The following is an 18,856-nucleotide window of genomic DNA, read 5'->3' as shown; positions in this document are numbered from 1 at the left end:
CATCAGCTTGCATTTTCAGAATATTATTTTCTATATAATGGTGGCACTATGTCAGTGATATTGTTGATTGTATAAATATAATACAGACAACATATATTTTGGAATTGGTTTTTAAAAAGAAAGGCAGGCAATTTCAAACCTACCAAGATAACTTCGTGTTGTGATAGATCATCAGAATGATTTCTGAAACCACTGTTATTAATGAGTGTGTGCATGGTGTCATTTAGTTGAATATCTTGATATACATATAAATATGAAATAAATTTGAAAGAAGAAAAACAATGTAAAGATGATCTAGGACTTGGGAGGCAAATTTCCTTGGAGAAATGATGAGAGCATCGTCAAAGCTCGTTGAGGTTGGTAACTTGGAACTAGATGACCAGCCCCTCTTACTGTTACAAATACCAATCCTTCATAGCCCACTACGTACCCTCCAATCTGCATGCAAAACAAAGACAACCATTACATTTGATATCAGAAAAGACTATGTACATTTGATGTCACTTACCCCAGTCCCAATCTAGGAGATGTATAGAAGCTTCCTTAAAGGTAAACGGTTGGATTCCGAGTGTTGGGGGTGTTTGGTTTGTAATGGCCTTTCGGTGGAGGCCTTGTGTAAGGGCAGTTTATAGAATTTCTTCTTACCAATTTTCATAAAAAAATGACACATTTTTAGTATAAAAAGACCTAGTTGGATTATTACCACATTCTCCTCATTATTAAACCTTAATTAGTAAGAATATTAAGGGAAAGTTAATTACAAGCCGTTGCAATTTAGAAAGACAAAATTGGCTTTACACCACCAACTTGGACTGATAATCAAAACACCATCAACTATTAGCAAGAGTGTACTAAGTGTCACAAATGATGCCGTTGGAACTACGATAAATAGGAAAAAAAATAGTACAAATACTCTGTTGCCGCGCGAAAAAAGGTAGCTTCGGCATCATTATGATATCGTTGCATCCAGATTAATAGTTAATGGTGTTTTGGCTATTAGTCAAAGTTGCTGGTGTTGGTTGCATTCATGTCATAGTTTGTGATGTTGACGTCAATTTTACCTTTAGAAAATGTGCTTAATTTTTTTGTGACATCTTAAAGTAACGTATGTGTCGTATGTGATTACAATTTGGAAGCCAAAGTACATATTTTTTTATTCTCTTTTTGTATCTTTTGTTGATCTTCCTTTTTGCGTTAATTTCATTTCTTGTAAGAGATAATATCGAGGGGGTAACTAATTTAATACCCTCCATCAAAAAAAAAGAAGCAGCTAATTGAATACCTGGTGGTCCGAATACCATGGACGCCAAGCAGTTTTGATCGGAAGCTTGAGGGTCTTTAATGAGTACTTTGACGATGTAACTGGCACACGTCCATCCACATCTCCACTGAAAATACAATTGAATTTCATAACCATTAGTATAAAATATACTGATAAAAAACTCTTATATTATTAGGGGCCTTTTGTTGCGAGTAAAGGGAATGAAATCAAGAAAGAGTTAAGGGGGAAAGGAAAGCAAAACCCTTATATTAAAACCTTTGAGGTCTGATCTCGCAAAAAAAAAAATTCAGTTAAGGTTGTTAAATGTAAAAAAAAGTTGAAAGGTTTTTTCCAGCAAAAAAGTGCTTATAAAAGGTTATATCTCACAAATTTTCTTAAAAATAACTATTCATAGTGTCATTTTTATACCAATGGTCGAAATTCATTTTCAAGAGGAAACCATGGGAGTAGTATATTTGAGACGAGAAAATAAAGTATAAATGCCACAAGAAATTCAACTGTATACAATTTTTTGAGGTAATTCAACTGTATACATTGTAATGAAACTTTATCATTTATCAATACCTCTAAAAAACTATCTAAACACTTAATTAAAGAAATTTACCTGTAAACCCACACACTTATATTGCTTGCAATGAGCTTCTGAATAACTGGTAAAACAGTAGATGGACTATCTTGCCACTCAAATAGACTGGAGCATACATGCAAAAATCAAATCCTTAAATTAGCAAATTTGATGATATACATGCCTTTTAAACTTCTAAAAGATCAGGGTTATGAAAAGTTGTTAAAAAAACCAAACTAAACATTTACCTGCATGATAGCCATTTTGTAGGTTTGACATGGAGAGCTTTTTGCACATCTTTAGAATTTAGATAAGTATCCACATAATTTGAAGAACATGGATCATAAACCTCCACCTGAATAATTTTATGAACGAATTATATATGTCAAGGTAGGTCTTAAATATTCTGCCAATGTACGCGAAATGGACACGCGACTTTCATGAAGTGTCTGTGCAACATAATAGTGTCGGACTGTCGGTATGTCTTATTGTGGTAGTTGTAGGGGTGTTCATAAGAAACTGAAACCGAAATACCGTACTGAAATACCGAAAAATCGGTCTAAATGGGTGGTTACCGTACCGACAAAAACCGTTTTGACTGTACGGTTACCGGTCCAGTACAATTAACGGTTAAACGATACGATTACGGTTATGATAAAAATATTTTTTTTTTCTCTATTTAATTGTTGTGAAACATTTTCAAACAATTACATTAGTTCTAATATTTGTTTCTAAATTACAACAATTACAGAAAGTATGTAATTACATGGAAACTCTAGTACTAGTATAAACACTATAATTAGGAAATGAAGTGAATTCTTAGTGTTAGTTATGTTTTCCAATTGATTTATCATCCACTTTATAATACATTTTAATTTGTATTAGAGTATATATAATATTGAAATATATATGTGCATTAAGTAAAACATAATAGTATAACTTAAATAACGGTTAATGGTTAACCGATCAGGCGGTTACCGGTCTAAACGGTTACGGTTAGCAAAAATAGCGAACCAAAACTTCCGATTACCGAACCGAAATATTATTTCGGGAAGGTTACCCACCCATGAATACCCTAGTTGAGTTGTTACTTGTTACTTTGTTAGTATAGGTCTATAAGAGAAAGTTGATTTGTTCTAGTAAATTACTAACTGTACACCGGCCATTTTGAATAAAGAAAAAGAGAGTGAAGAGACATACTGAATCAAGAACACGAGCTTTGGAATTTCCAGATGTAAGGCAGACTGGAGCATAAATGTTGTAGACGTCAATAATTCCTACTTCTTCCCCAGCTTTTTCACTATAATCTTGGCATTTTTGAGAAGTAGATGTCGCTGAAAAATTGCAATATTTTTGTATTTTGTAATATGTTTCATCCGAGTACATAGCATGGCTCCACAAATAATCATACATCCCTGCTGTATTTGTAACATCATCCACCCATGCGTTGCCTATCTGTAAAATGAATACCCAACTGCATCATAATATGCTACAAGCTATGTTACTTGGACAGATTCTTCGTACTACTTCAAGTACCCGTGTGACTAGGGGTGTTCAATGTCGGATATTGGATCGGATCCGATCCGAAAATTTTGGATCGGAGGAATTGCGATCCGAATCCGATCCGGAATTTTCGGATATACGAACTTTTCGGCTCGGATCACCGTATTTTCGGATTGGGTCGTTGACATTTTTGAAAAATTTCGATCCGTATCCGATTCGAAAACCCGAATTTTTTTCTGGATATCCGATCCAAAATATCCGAAATCTTAAAATCGGATTGGATATCCGAAATTTTGTATCGGATCGGCGGATTTTCGGATCGGATATTTTTGAACACCTCTCCGTGTCGGATCCTCGACACTCGGACATGGGTATGACACTTCATTTTGGGCCAAAATCATTGATAATTTTCAGAAAAAAAAAGCCGAGTCGGACACTTCAACACATACCTGTGGCGGACATGGGTACCCTAGTCTGTGTAACATAGGCTACAAGTTTATGGCCTAGATCACAATATATGTACCTTTTTTTTTACAAGGTTGAATCATGCCCCTATTTAATTGATACTTTTACCAAGTCTTTTAAGTATGGGGACAATAAGCCATCGGATTGTTATGTTCAAAGTGTATCGACTTAATATTTTTGTACATGTAACGTTAACAAAAGAAGCCACGAAGAGATATCATTTTAGAATTAAGGAATAATAATATGTATTATGTTAATCAACAAGAATGTATACGAGATTTGACTCCAGACACACATGACTTTATCGACTAAGCTAAACAGATGGAGTAGTTGAATGCGAAAGAAGGCCTTCGGATCAAGTGATACATACCGCAATGCCTTTGAGGTTAATGGAAGTGTGCTTTGCATTCTTATTGTGGTGCAAGATGGTATAAGCAAGTTGAGGCACATAATGACCAGCATAACTTTCTCCGGTTAAGTAGAATTCTCGGGTTTTATACTGAGGGAATCTCTCAAACCAATTCACAAGGAAAGTATAAGCATCTTTAGCTGTGCTCATATCCCCTGTTTGTTCATAGATGATTGATTCATTCCCATAAGAGAATCCTACTCCTGCTGGTGATTCCAAGAATATCACATTTGCATCTGCCATTTACACAAAAATGTCAAAAAAATTTACTTGAAACTTGCTACTATCAACGATTAAGGACCCTGTTTTTATCTACTCGTAAAAATAAATTTTAGCAAAGGTAGTGTTTTAAGAATAAGGGATTGAGTAAAATATTGTTAATACCATTATTCCAAGAATAAGGATTTCGGATTAGAGTCTTCCCATCGCTTTTTACCCTGAAAGGTCCCAATTCTAGTAGTCCTCCATTACCAAATGAGGAACATCCAGGCCCTGAAATTAAATTCACCAATGTTAAATATAAATATGTCAAAAATAACAAGAATGCTCAAATATATACTCCATAACTAGCTAGAGCACTAACCCTATTAGTTAGTGTCGCCAAATATCAATTATTTTAAACGCTATTGAACAATTAACCTTTAACAGATAATAACTTACAGCTACTGCAACACTTAACAACTATAACCTTTTTACAGATTACTTTGCCTAACAAACTTTTAGTGAATTATGAACTTTTCATTGTATACTTCATGTCAATTACTTAAAGCTCAAAAGGTGGCTGGAAAACGCAACTAATTGAAGTAATTAAAACTTAGAAGAAGCATGTTTACACAAAAGAAGGATGACAATGACAATGTACTTTAATGATGATATTCATGTGGTGGTAATACAATGTTGTTCAAGAAATTATCCTGTTGAAAATTACTTTACAAGGTGTAGCATTTCCACAAGTGGGGTCAGAAGAACATAAAAGTCATTCAGAGTTGATCCAATTTTGACGAAGTTAAAGGGGGTAAATCAAAGTGTTAAAAAAAATGAAACAAGTAAAAAACAGTTGTTCTTTGGAAAAAGATGGGGTGGAAAGTTCTTTAAAGTTTTGTCATTGAGTCCTGAGGGCCTATTTTTGACTTGGAATATACTGGAAGTCTAAATATTGGAGTGAAAAGTATTTATATATTTTTAAAGGTAAAATGAAAATTTTTGGACCGTAATTGTATAAGACTCCCATTCACATGTCCGTTACAATTACAAGCCAAACATCCTCACCCTTTTTCTTTCTTGAATTCCAATCAAATGCTAGAGGTAGAAATGTAGCCCTAGATTATGTTAGGGAAGATGAAAAAAGTCACCACTTGAACCAATTCCAACTCATGAGAAACTTACATTATTACATAGACATATTAGCATCTGTGTGGAACGAAGGTATGACAGTAGTTCATTTTAAGCCTTCGAGGATGTTTTTCCAATATTTATACTCTTCTATAACTGTTTATGTTCCTAGTAATAATGTAGAGTTTTTTGCAGGATATACCAGGATAATAGGGCATTTTGTGGGGGTATACCTCACTAAATTTTTTGTGTGGATATACCAACTTAAATTTATGTTTTGTTAAAAAGTATCAAAAACACGATTTCTGGCGAAAAAATCAATTTTCGACCTTTGACTTGGTAGGAAGTCGCGAGTGAGCCTCAAAGTGACAGTGATGAAGTTGAAGGAAAATAATGTAATAGAAGCAATTGAATATCACATACTGTACAAAGAGTAATTAAGCAAGTCAAAGGTCGAAAATTTGACTTTCCCGCCGAAAATAATATTTTTGGTACTTTTTAACAAAACTTAAATTTAGCGCCTGTTCTCTTCGGCATAAAACAGCTGAACTGAACTGAACTGAACTTATTGGAGCTGAACTGAACTGGACTGAACTGAATTGAATTGAATTGAAATCAACTGAATGTAATAAATATATAAATAATATTTTAAACAAGAATAATATGAATATTAAATAATAATTATAAAGATAAGTAATTATAATGAATAATAATAATAATAGTATTTTGGATATTTTCAAATGATAGTTATAAATAAATAATATTAATAATCATAAATTAATAATAATAATAATAATTAATGATAATAATGATAATTATTTTATATTATTTGTATTAATATATTAATACTTGATGATGATATATAATAACAATAATATCTAAGAAGTAAATTAATATTACTTTTTCAATAATTAGATTTAAGAATATAAAAATATTTAGTAATAAAAATAATGATTGGGTTGGACCGCAAAAATTACATCATAAACTGTCTTGACGCGATTTGATTGGTTTATGGGCTAAAAAAAGTGGGTTAATTTGTGCTTTGACCAAAATAATGTTCCTCCTAATAATAATAGTAATAATAATGAGTAAAGCTACTACCATAATAATAATAATAATAATAATACTTAATAGTAATGATATATATTTAAATAATAATAATAATGATAATAATAATAATGATAATAATAATAATAATGATAATAATAATAATAAATAATAATAATAATAAGAGTAATTAGTAAAATAAATTATACCAACATAATAATAATATTTAACAAAATAATTATAAAAGAATGGAGCTGAACTGAACTGATCTGAACTGAACTTATTGGAGCTGAACTGAACTTATTGGAGCTGAACTGAACTGAAAATAAGCTGGGGAGAACAGGCCCTTAGTTTGGTATATCCCCACAAAAAAAAATTAGTAAGATATATTTCACAAAATGTCCTATTACTCTACTATATCCCTGCAAAAAAAATCAATAATTTATTATGGAGTCTCAAGTTCCCACTAATTGAAAATCTTTTGACCAGTAATCTTACACTGAAGTCTATATAAAGAAAGATTTAGAACCAATCAATATAAGTTATATATACTTTGATGTTTTCATAACATGAATCACTCCGCTCATACATGTGGACAGACTGGTGTAAAAACTATCTGCAAATTAAAGTGGGTTTATCAGCTGATCAACTCTAAAACAAAAGTATAGTTCTTCAGAAAAGTATTTCTTTGTTACTACTATATATAATAATAGAAATTAGAAAGACATAACATATATTTTGACAGTCTTCGACTTTTCTCTCGAAATTGTAACCTAATCTATAAGTAGATAAGTATGCTGTGTGTTACTTCTAAATTAGTGCTAAAGCATGGCATGGTAATTCTTTATTCTCACTACTAGACATTAGGATGACAGTTCATAATTAACATGCGAAAAGCAGGTTTTAACAATGGAACACCATATATATATATAGTGGGTCCAAACCCATGTGTTTTGAGGCAATTTTCAAATTTATGTGTTCACATAACAATATTTAACTTCTTTCTGCTTTCCTTTCCTCTACAACGTATCACATTTTTCGCAATACAATACCAAGTAAGTGTTGGCCTAGCGGTGATGGGAGTGGCTTTGGTAGGACGGACTCGTGTTCGAATCCCCCTAATATTTTTAGGAGAGGAATGAAACCTAATCCCCGAATCTCCGAACTTGACCCCGATTCAAACGTCACCCGAAGGGTGAATCAGGTGCAAACACAAAAAAAAAAAATCACATTTTTCGCAATTCTACACGTAGAATTCTCTTCTCTCCTTAGTTTTTATTTTTTTATCCATATGAGCCATGAAGGCGGTACAAAGTACAAACATGGGAGGGGAGATTCAAACCTGTAACATATCGTTCACATCACCTCGATCTTAACCACTAAGCCAAGACATCCTTGGTTACTCTCCTCTCCTTGGTCATTGTGCACACAAACGTTCCGAGTAAAAGAAAAAAAAGGAGGATGTACTTTGTAAAGTATTTGGAGCATCTAAATACTAGTCAGGAATAATATAAGCACTCAAAAAAGAAACCACTATCTTAACTACAATGAAGCGCATTTTTACTAACCGTGTTAAACAAACAGTTTACCTTTGTAAATAATAGTTGCTAATTGGATTTACTAGTTGCTTCTGACATATAATTAAAGCTAATCAAGCATAATTTCCACTAATAAAAAGACCAATAAACTAAACTAATTAACAATATATAGTTATTTACCTCCATTGAGCCATAAAACCAAAGGTTTTAAAGAAGAGTTTTTGGGAGATTCAGCAAAGTAATAAAACAATGCCTTATCGTGAGCTGGATCAACGGTCACATACCCAGCATACTGAATAAAGTCCACTCCATCGGGCTGGCCCGGTAAGGAGGTGATTTTGTCAGCCTTCATAAGCCCATTCTGAGGCCCAATATGAACCCGAGTTTCTTTGATTTGGGCTGGCAATGTGGCCCAAGAAGCAGCAAGAGATGGGTTCTTCGAATTCTTATGCTTTAGTAATTTGTATAAGTTAGCAGCTTGATCAGTAGCATTGATTGAAGTAAGAATGTTGGAAAGAAGGCAAAAATAGAGGGATAGTAAGAGGAAGTGATAGTGTTTGCTTTTGTACATCTTTGTTGTTTTCAACCTTATCAAGTGAGTGGAAAATAAGGTTAGGAAGTTTCCCTATATATAGAGCAAGGTGTGTCTCTTGCAAGTGGGAAGTTTTTTTTTTTGAAAAGTTTAATGTTTGAAAAATCAAATAACTTTATTTATGCATAATATTTTTTGTTTCGGGGGAGGTATTAGGTGAGGGGAGACTTACTAAAACGAAAATATTTCCTTGAATAAGAATTTACATAACTTTTACTTTTGAGAATCATGATAGACTTAGAATCACGTATATATCAACAGACCTCTTCATCTATTTCCCCTCTAAATAATACATTGGGTTGTAGATTATAACCGTTGATAAGGAATTTCAAGTCGTTTTTTAATTAAAATATCAGACCACATCAGGATTTGAATTGGAGCACAAGTATTTGCGGTCCTCTACCTCACCACTCGACCATGCCGTAAAACGATACAAAATAGAAAAGACCACTACATTGGTCGAAATGTCTCGAATATTGAGTTTCAGGCATTGGCTAAAATGTCTCGGATATTGAATTTTAATTATTGACTGAAGTAATGTCTCGGATATCGAGTTTTAAATATTGGCCGAAATGTCTCATATACTGAATTCATCACACCAAGCAAATTGAGCTTGTTTTTAGTTTTACAATTTAGCTCACATAGTAAACCCCCCCCCCCCCCCCCTAATACGTTTGTGTCCCCCGATTTGCCATGATTGATGATTTGATTATAAATGCTTAGTGAAATTGAGGTTGTAAATGGTCCACTTCTTCGTACATCATATGATGACTACAAATAGTCAAATACAATCAAATCATGCGTTTGAACGCCAACTTTAAGTAAACACTTCCTAATTCCTACTAACAGTACCACTTTGGCACTTGGTAAGGTTACGAATTTACGATTAAGAGATGTTTGTCGTAGTGCATGTCGTAGTCATATATGTATCATATAAGTATTTGCAGTCCTCCAGCTTACCACTCGGCCATGCTGCCAAAACGATACAAAATAGAAAAGACCACCACATTGGTCGAAATTTCTCGAATATTGAGTTTCAGATATTGGCTAAAATGTATTGAGTTTTAAATATTGACTGAAATAATGTGTCGGTTGTTGAGTTTTAAATATTAGCCGAAATATCTTTTAATACTGAATCCACCACACCAAGCAAATTGAGCTTGGTATTAGATTTACAATTTAGCTCACATAGTAGTACATAACACCCCCCCCCCCCCATTACGTACGTTTGCCATGATTGATGATTTGATTATAAATTCTGAGTGAAATTGAGCTTGTAAATGGTCCACTTCTTCGTACATCATATGATGACTACAAATACAATCAAATCATGCGTTTGAACTCCAATGTTAAGTAAACACTTCTTACTACCAGTACCACTTTGGCACTTAGTATGGTTACGAATTTACGATTAAGAGATGTTTGTCGTAGTGCATGTCGTAGTCATAAGTCAATAAGTCATAGAAGTATATATGTATTATGTATAGGACCAAAACGTCAGTGAGAAATCCTGAATAATGTGATTTGCGAAATAATGTGGATGCATTGACTATTGACTATTGTCGCTAACCAAAGGGTTGAAAGACTTGAGTAAACTACCTTCCGACCGAAAAGATATTTTTATCAGCATCTTGAAATTTAGGGTATTATTATAGAATACAATTTTTTCTATAAAGATAAGATAAAGATATTAGGCTCCTTTCATCTCGAGAGTAACACTTAATACATCAGTTATAATTACATGGCGAAATATTAAATCTAGAACTAACTAAGTGGTCTACATTGGTTGTTCAATCGACGACTCGATTGGCCTCCCAAAACACATGCTTAATTTGGAAGGCGACAAAGTGGGTGAGCAGGGAGATATGCTCAATACTTCCTTATATGCCTAAGTATATACGATAACAATATAAATATGAAAATTAAAATTGACCTAATTGGTTGAAGATCTTCCTTCCACCTTTATAACAAGGGTTCGATTTTTGTCCCTTACAAATTAAAGTGAAATGAAATCCTCAATTTCCCTCATTTAAATAAGGATATACTCCTCATGTTGTAAATATGATTATGTTATACTAATAACGTTATTTTTTTTCCTTTCCTCTTCTTTCACTAAAAAGCGGTATTAGACGTGATGCAACTTTAGCATGGAATATTAACTTTAATTTAGTCCCAACTAAAAAAGCAATTGTTTATATGTGAAACGTGATATATATACAACTTTCAATAAATAAATATTATCTATATATAAAAAAGAACCTATATGTAACACCCCCAAGTTTCTCTCTTTTGGAAAACTCATTTTAATATAAAACTCCTTGAGAAACTTGAGAGTATTACCGCCACGTGATAACGTTAAAGGCTTTAATACTAACTACTAACTGAACTTAAACTAATGCAGCGGAAAACTTAAATAACTTCTCTTTATTAATATAAACTTTATTGTACAATTATATAACAATGGAAATAAAGAAAATATAATAATTACAACTCCTTGACTAATTATGATTCCTCACTAGCTCCCCCATATGAAGTATGCATCAATCAACCTGTAAAATCTGCTCACCAAAAGGGTCATCACAGGGACAATGCCATAAAACAAAACAAAACAAAACAAAAGCGTGTCAGTAAAAATACTGAGTACATGTATATGCGGAAATTTAAATACTTTATTAAACATTCAAAATACTCATATAAACCTTCCTTGGATACTTGAAATAATTTGTATAAACTCCTTGGATACTTGTATACTATAAAGTATATAACTTTGATAAAAATCCTTTTTCCTTGCCTAGGTACCTTGCCTAAAGTGTGCACACCCCCCCAAGTTTAGTATTCCTTACTGAGTCTATTACGAGGGGAACTACCTTGTCCACATGACTTATACAAAAAGTACATGGGTAAAATATAATAGCTACCGTTCTTGTTAGTAAATAACAAGCCGTGGCCTCTTTATAAATTGTGATCATAAAAGATCATATAACTAATAAAAATCTTTCGGAAATAATCCTCCTTTAAAAGAATAATAATTCTTATATAAAACTTTAGCCATATGAAAATATGATATAAATAACGTGTTCATAAACTCATCTTGGAAAATTTCAATGCTATATGAAATAATAACTTTTATGATAACAGCATATAGCATAACAATTAACACTGGGATACTTTGGCGGAAGTAGTTAAATTATGGAATTGAAATTTAACACCTACATAGTTCCAGTTGAAAGCTGACGGAAACCAATTAACAAAACCATCGTGACATGATTAACACCAAACTCACGTAAAACATGTAGAATGATACACTTACTTATGGAATATGCTGAACTTATAATATTGACATTAAACTCACGCATATATAACAATCTAAAAATAACAACCCTAAAAACATAATACTATATGTGCATAACAATATTAAAAATCTACATATACACGCACCTTCAAAATAATAACTACTAGGGAGGAAAATAGAGAAGGTAGGCTAAGAGGGAGAGAGAGTTTAAACTTGAGAAAAGAGATTTATTCCTCAAATTTGGTGTGAAGAATATGGTGGGTGGAGACCCCTATTTATACTAGTTGGGTAAATAAGATAAGAATAGGAATAGGAACTAAAAGATAGATTTTTGAGAAAGATAATTAATTTTAGCTAGGATAAAATATCTTTTATGATAATATAGATAGAATAGAGGAATATTCCACAAGATAAATAGTCTAGATGCTAATTAACCAAAAGATAAAACAAACAAATTAACCAAAAGATAGAAGAAAACAATGTAATGTAACCACCTTTTGATAAACATTACCTTGTTTCCTGGCGGTGGAAACCAAAAGATAGAATCACCAAAATACCAATTTGGATGCAACTCACTGGCGTGAGTTTGCACCGAAATTGGTTTGCATATCTTTTTTTTTTTTTTTTTTTTTTTTTTTTTTTTTTTTTTTTTTCCTTTTGTAAATCTCTTATAAATCCTTTTTGAAATTTCTTTTTAAAATATCTTCTAACTACTTGGATTACAAGTTGTAAACTCAGGCCCAGTATATAATTTGGGCTAGAATTTATTTGAAAACCCCATAATATATCATAAAGTCTTATTTAAAACCTTTATAATTAATAAAAAGCCTTTTTAATATATAAAACCTTTTAAAAAAATATAACTAAGAAGTTACTAAAAATACGGAGTATTACAGACTACCCCCCTTAAAAGAAGTTTCGTCCTCGAAACTTAAAGCAAGCAATGCAAGAGACAAAGCAAGTAAGACACATATACCCAACTTCCTATAAAAGTAATTGATTCACATAATAACTCAAAATATGCCAAACAATATGGTTCTAAGTCAAACGCGCGAAACTCTATCGTATTCTACCCCCCTTAAAAGGAGTTACGCCCCCGTAACTCGCTAAGGCTTAAAACTTGACTTAAAATTATTTACCAACTTTGTAATACAAACAATATAAAAATCATTTCTGAAAATGTAATAATAAAATCACTAGAGAGAAAATAACACTTTCAAAAATAACTTTTAAACTTTAAAAAAAACCTCTATCTCAAGGTATTAATAATAGAAATAATTGCCTTCAATAATAAATCAACATAATAAAGAAAGTATTTGAATAAGTACAAAAGGGTATAGTTTATGACAACTGAAAATTTTCTAAAACTTGAGTAGGAAAATTTTTCAAATTCTTGAAATAATAAAGAAATACATACTGATACTAAAGACAAGTTTTGTAGGAAAACTATTTGAGCAAATACTAATATATTATCAAAATGCTATAATATAGTGAGAACAAAAGAACTCTATAAAATCTTTCGCAAGCTTTACTCGAAAATAAAATATTCAAACAACTTTTTCTTTTGTTTGTAATTAAAATACATTTGTTTTCTCCTCAAAATTTAATCAGCTTTACATAACTCATGAAGGTCTCACAAAGAATATCATAAAAAAAAATTAAAAAATTACCCTTGATCCTACTTTATTACAAATTAAAATCAAATCAAATCAATTCATCATTATTCACAAGCAAAACTTGTTAGTATATATACTAACACAACATATACTTGAAGAAAAATAGGCTTCCTTACTTAGGTCCTCAAAACTAAAGTCCTCGAAATTCATCTTCAGAATTTTTCTTAAAGTACCATAATTAATATTCTCTGAAAAATAGACAGTAGCCAACTAGGACTTGAGATAGTAAATAAACAATCTTTCCTCATACAATCTTCAATTCAATAAAATTAACTCCTTCACATAATATAAACTCAATGCTTAAATCCGTAATATAAAAATATGACTATTCTTTCCAAAATCAAACCTTGATTGACTAGTTTCGTCCCTTTTTCTCTTTTATTAAGCTCCAGATTTCTCCCAAAAGAATATATTTCTTCTATTATTAGAGTCACTTAATTATTTCAATAAGTGATATACTCAATCCTTATAATCACTCTATCTTTCATATTGACAAAACAACAATTATACACTATCCTTCAAGCAAAAGTACTTTAAGACTACTCCCAAAAATAATACTTCTCTTAACACCAATAATCCTCAAAATCAACTTAGAATACATTTAAAGAATTCTAGTATCTTACTTCACCTTTAAAACAAAAAATGATCTAAAGGAACCTGCTAAAGTTTCAAATATGGTCTTACTTCGTACTTTCTTTGCTTAACTATAACAACGATAACTTCTTTGCGATTCAGCATAGGGGAAAATTCCTTAATTAAATCCAGCTTCAAATATGGTATCTCATATACTTATAAGGTCCTCATAATATTTTTTTATTTGTCACCTTTCAAAGGTTATCTCTATATCATTGCTAAGACGGTGTTGACTATATCCATAAACAAAATATATAACTTATCTAAATCTTAATAATTCCTCCAAGCTGGTATAAACCATTGACCTCCTACTTGTTTCCACAAATTATGAAATTTCTCTTCCTTACTTATGTCACTAAACATCAAAGATCATCCAACTACATAAAACTTCAAAGGACTAGTTTCACAATCCTCGGCACATAATATAATGTATTGCCTTCTTCACTCCTACTAAAACAAATAACTACTAAACTTCTTTCCTTATAAGGAATAAACTAGAACAATTTTCACCTTTAATGGATCTCAATAAATAGTCAATTAGGCTTACTTTGAACTCATGGGTTCTCCTAACACTTATAAATCAATAAAATAAACATATTGATGCTTTATACTATGTATATAAATCACTTTGCATGAATTAGATCACATGCATACATGTCATATAAGACATTAAATAACCAAGTTCATCTCATAGAAAATATACATGCCAAAAAAAAGTATGTCTTAAGAAATGGTAATACCACAACTTGCAAGTAGCTCCTTAATAACATGTCATGAAAGACAGAATAATAACTCGATTCTTATAATAAACAATAAACTCTTTCTTTGCTTATGAAAAATACGAAGATTTTTCATATTAACTTGACAATAAGTCAAACTTCCTTAAAATATATTCAAAATAATCATATTATAAATAGAACAATGAACACTAAACAATTCGAAAAAAAAAATCAATACTTCATAAAAAATTGCAGCTTTATAATTCAAATAAATATATATAGATTTATAAGATAAATACGGATTGCATGTTGAAATAATAGTCAAAATAAAAATAACATTTGAACTATAATTTCAAATGAATCGAAAAATATTTGAAATTCCTATAAAAAAAAAATTGTTTGATATTCTTGAAAAATACGTATATATGTATATGACCAAAAGAGTTGTTTATTTGAGTACTAGGCTTAGTGTATGAATAATTAATCGAGTGAGTTCCCAGGAAAGAGAGGTGCGGCACAAACGGCCAACTTAAGTACCAAGTCTTTCCTTAGCCAGAACTTTCCTCAGAAAAATAAATCCACATACCTATTCCGTTCTTCAAAATATAAATCAGAAAATATTTATACTTGAAAATATAACTATTTGCTTAAAAAAAAGAAGTATTTTTTTCACATAATATAAAATGTAAAAAAAATTGAAATAGAATGCAAACCTAGCTTACTGCCCTTCCTAAATCTACCCATACTCTCGTTGACTGTTTATTTTATTTTCAAAAAGAACCTGGAAAACTGATACCACTTTGTAACACCCCCAAGTTTCTCTCTTTTGGAAAACTCATTTTAATATAAAACTCCTTGAGAAACTTGAGAGTATTACCGCCACGTGATAACGTTAAAGGCTTTAATACTAACTACTAACTGAACTTAAACTAATGCAGCGGAAAACTTAAATAACTTCTCTTTATTAATATAAACTTTATTGTACAATTATATAACAATGGAAATAAAGAAAATATAATAATTACAACTCCTTGACTAATTATGATCCCCCATATGAAGTATGCATCAATCAACCTGTAAAATCTACTCACCAAAAGGGTCATCACAGGGACAATGCCATAAAACAAAACAAAACAAAACAAAAGCGTGTCAGTAAAAATACTGAGTACATGTATATGCGGAAATTTAAATACTTTATTAAACATTCAAAATACTCATATAAACCTTCCTTGGATACTTGAAATAATTTGTATAAACTCCTTGGATACTTGTATACTATAAAGTATATAACTTTGATAAAAATCCTTTTTCCTTGCCTAGGTACCTTGCCTAAAGTGTGCACCCCCCCCAAGTTTAGTATTCCTTACTGAGTCTATTACGAGGGGAACTACCTTGTCCACATGACTTATACAAAAAGTACATGGGTAAAATATAATAGCTACCGTTCTTGTTAGTAAATAACAAGCCGTGGCCTCTTTATAAATTGTGATCATAAAAGATCATATAACTAATAAAAATCTTTCGGAAATAATCCTCCTTTAAAAGAATAATAATTCTTATATAAAACTTTAGCCATATGAAAATATGATATAAATAACGTGTTCATAAACTCATCTTGGAAAATTTCAATGCTATATGAAATAATAACTTTTATGATAACAGCATATAGCATAACAATTAACACTGGGATACTTTGGCGGAAGTAGTTAAATTATGGAATTGAAATTTAACACCTACATAGTTCCAGTTGAAAGCTGACGGAAACCAATTAACAAAACCATCGTGACATGATTAACACCAAACTCACGTAAAACATGTAGAATGATACACTTACTTATGGAATATGCTGAACTTATAATATTGACATTAAACTCACGCATATATAACAATCTAAAAATAACAACCCTAAAAACATAATACTATATGTGCATAACAATATTAAAAATCTACATATACACGCACCTTCAAAATAATAACTACTAGGGAGGAAAATAGAGAAGGTAGGCTAAGAGGGAGAGAGAGTTTAAACTTGAGAAAAGAGATTTATTCCTCAAATTTGGTGTGAAGAATATGGTGGGTGGAGACCCCTATTTATACTAGTTGGGTAAATAAGATAAGAATAGGAATAGGAACTAAAAGATAGATTTTTGAGAAAGATAATTAATTTTAGCTAGGATAAAATATCTTTTATGATAATATAGATAGAATAGAGGAATATTCCACAAGATAAATAGTCTAGATGCTAATTAACCAAAAGATAAAAAAACAAATTAACCAAAAGATAGAAGAAAACAATGTAATGTAACCACCTTTTGATAAACATTACCTTGTTTCCTGGCGGTGGAAACCAAAAGATAGAATCACCAAAATACCAATTTGGATGCAACTCACTGGCGTGAGTTTGCACCGAAATTGGTTTGCATATCTTTTTTTTTTTTTTTTTTTTTTTTTTTTTTTTTTTTTTTTCCTTTTGTAAATCTCTTATAAATCCTTTTTGAAATTTCTTTTTAAAATATCTTCTAACTACTTGGATTACAAGTTGTAAACTCAGGCCCAGTATATAATTTGGGCTAGAATTTATTTGAAAACCCCATAATATATCATAAAGTCTTATTTAAAACCTTTATAATTAATAAAAAGCCTTTTTAATATATAAAACCTTTTAAAAAAATATAACTAAGAAGTTACTAAAAATACGGAGTATTACACTATACCTTTATTGGATGGGTTGGTGTGTGAATATTGAAGAAAGCATTTTACATGATTCTAGAGCACTTATATTTCCCTAATGATTTGAGCAAGTATCATTTTATTTCTCATGCTTATCTAATTTCACAGTGCATTGAAGGGAGTACTTACCCATAATGAGAAATAGCAAAAATAATGTATGATCTTTTTGATTTTTTTTTTTTACCTTTTTAAAATATAAATTTGATGTCCGTTTGGTTGCATATAAGATAATAGGAATTAGAAACTTTTTTCTACATTTTCGTCAACTAAACAATTTCAACCTATTTTACTTCCTAGGAAATGATGAGCACTTCCCATACATTTTTATGTGAACAAATAAGAAATAACCTTTTGGTAATTAAAAATGGTATATTTCATTTTTCCTTTGTCAATATATTAAAAGGCGTGCGAAGGTGAACATGTGACTTAACCATCTCTAACACTACAGTTATTGTAAAAAAACGTTTTTAGTTTTATTGGTTTGAAAAGTCGGCTTGGATTAACTAATCCAAATAGTGGACTTAGGTCCTTAAAGGTGAAAAAAAACCCTCCTCCGTTATGTTTTAAATGAAACGTTTGCTTTTTCACGCAATCCAACGCCCTTCTTTAATTATTAATATCTTTGGTTTCCCTGAGATTTGGTGTAATTCACAAATTACCCCTCACATTTGGGGAATTCCTCAGATACCCTTGAGATTTGTATTTGGGCTCAAGATACCCTTAATTTGGACGGAACCCTAACGCCGTTAGGTTTTCCCTCTCTCTCCCCAATTTTATGTCTCCTCCCATCCCCCACCCACTACCAACACCCCTCCCCCAGCTGACGACCATCACCCACTCCAGCGCCGGCAACCCTACCCCCTCCCTTCGTCGGCTAGAACAACAGCACCCCCGGCGACCCCATGCTCTCCCTTTCCCCATCCTCGACACCCCACCCTAGCCCTCCATTTCCCATTCTCGATTCCCCTACCCCACCCCACCCCACCCCCTCGCCCCTTTCCCCTTATCGGAAATGACCCCCCTTCCCTGTCTCCCATTGTGAGTCGACCCCCTACCCTTCCCCACCCAGATAC

General features: G+C 31.7%; 1 protein-coding gene across 1 annotated transcript; it reads right to left on the bottom strand.

Annotated features, from left to right (window-relative positions):
- Positions 1-158: 158 nt before the first annotated feature.
- Positions 159-8,754, bottom strand: LOC104899907 (serine carboxypeptidase 1). Its single transcript, XM_010687199.4, has 8 exons — positions 8,322-8,754; positions 4,609-4,716; positions 4,186-4,460; positions 3,048-3,302; positions 2,096-2,202; positions 1,887-1,973; positions 1,283-1,388; positions 159-438 (listed from the first exon to the last, which is right to left on the bottom strand). Exons 1-8 carry the CDS (start codon positions 8,710-8,712, stop codon positions 295-297), a joined length of 1,473 nt encoding a protein of 490 aa, XP_010685501.2. The 5' UTR covers positions 8,713-8,754; the 3' UTR covers positions 159-294.
- Between the last annotated feature and the right edge of the window lie 10,102 nt (positions 8,755-18,856).

Source organism: Beta vulgaris, chromosome 7 (assembly GCF_026745355.1).
Source record: "Beta vulgaris subsp. vulgaris cultivar EL10 chromosome 7, EL10.2, whole genome shotgun sequence".
Classification (NCBI taxonomy): Eukaryota; Viridiplantae; Streptophyta; class Magnoliopsida; order Caryophyllales; family Amaranthaceae; genus Beta; species Beta vulgaris.
Note: the sequence above shows the minus strand (reverse complement) of the source record. Positions and strands in the feature narration are given on the sequence as shown.

What these genes read in the sequence shown, in the direction of transcription:
- LOC104899907 (XM_010687199.4), bottom strand. Translation starts at nt 8,712, where the DNA reads ATGTACAAAAGCAAACACTATCACTTCCTCTTACTATCCCTCTATTTT. An exon ending in TTAACCTCAAAGGCATTGCG is followed by an intron (nt 3,303 to 4,185) that starts GTATGTATCACT and finishes TTCATTTTACAG; the next exon opens with ATAGGCAACGCATGGGTGGA. An exon ending in CATGGTATTCGGACCACCAG is followed by an intron (nt 439 to 1,282) that starts GTATTCAATTAG and finishes TTTTGCATGCAG; the next exon opens with ATTGGAGGGTACGTAGTGGG.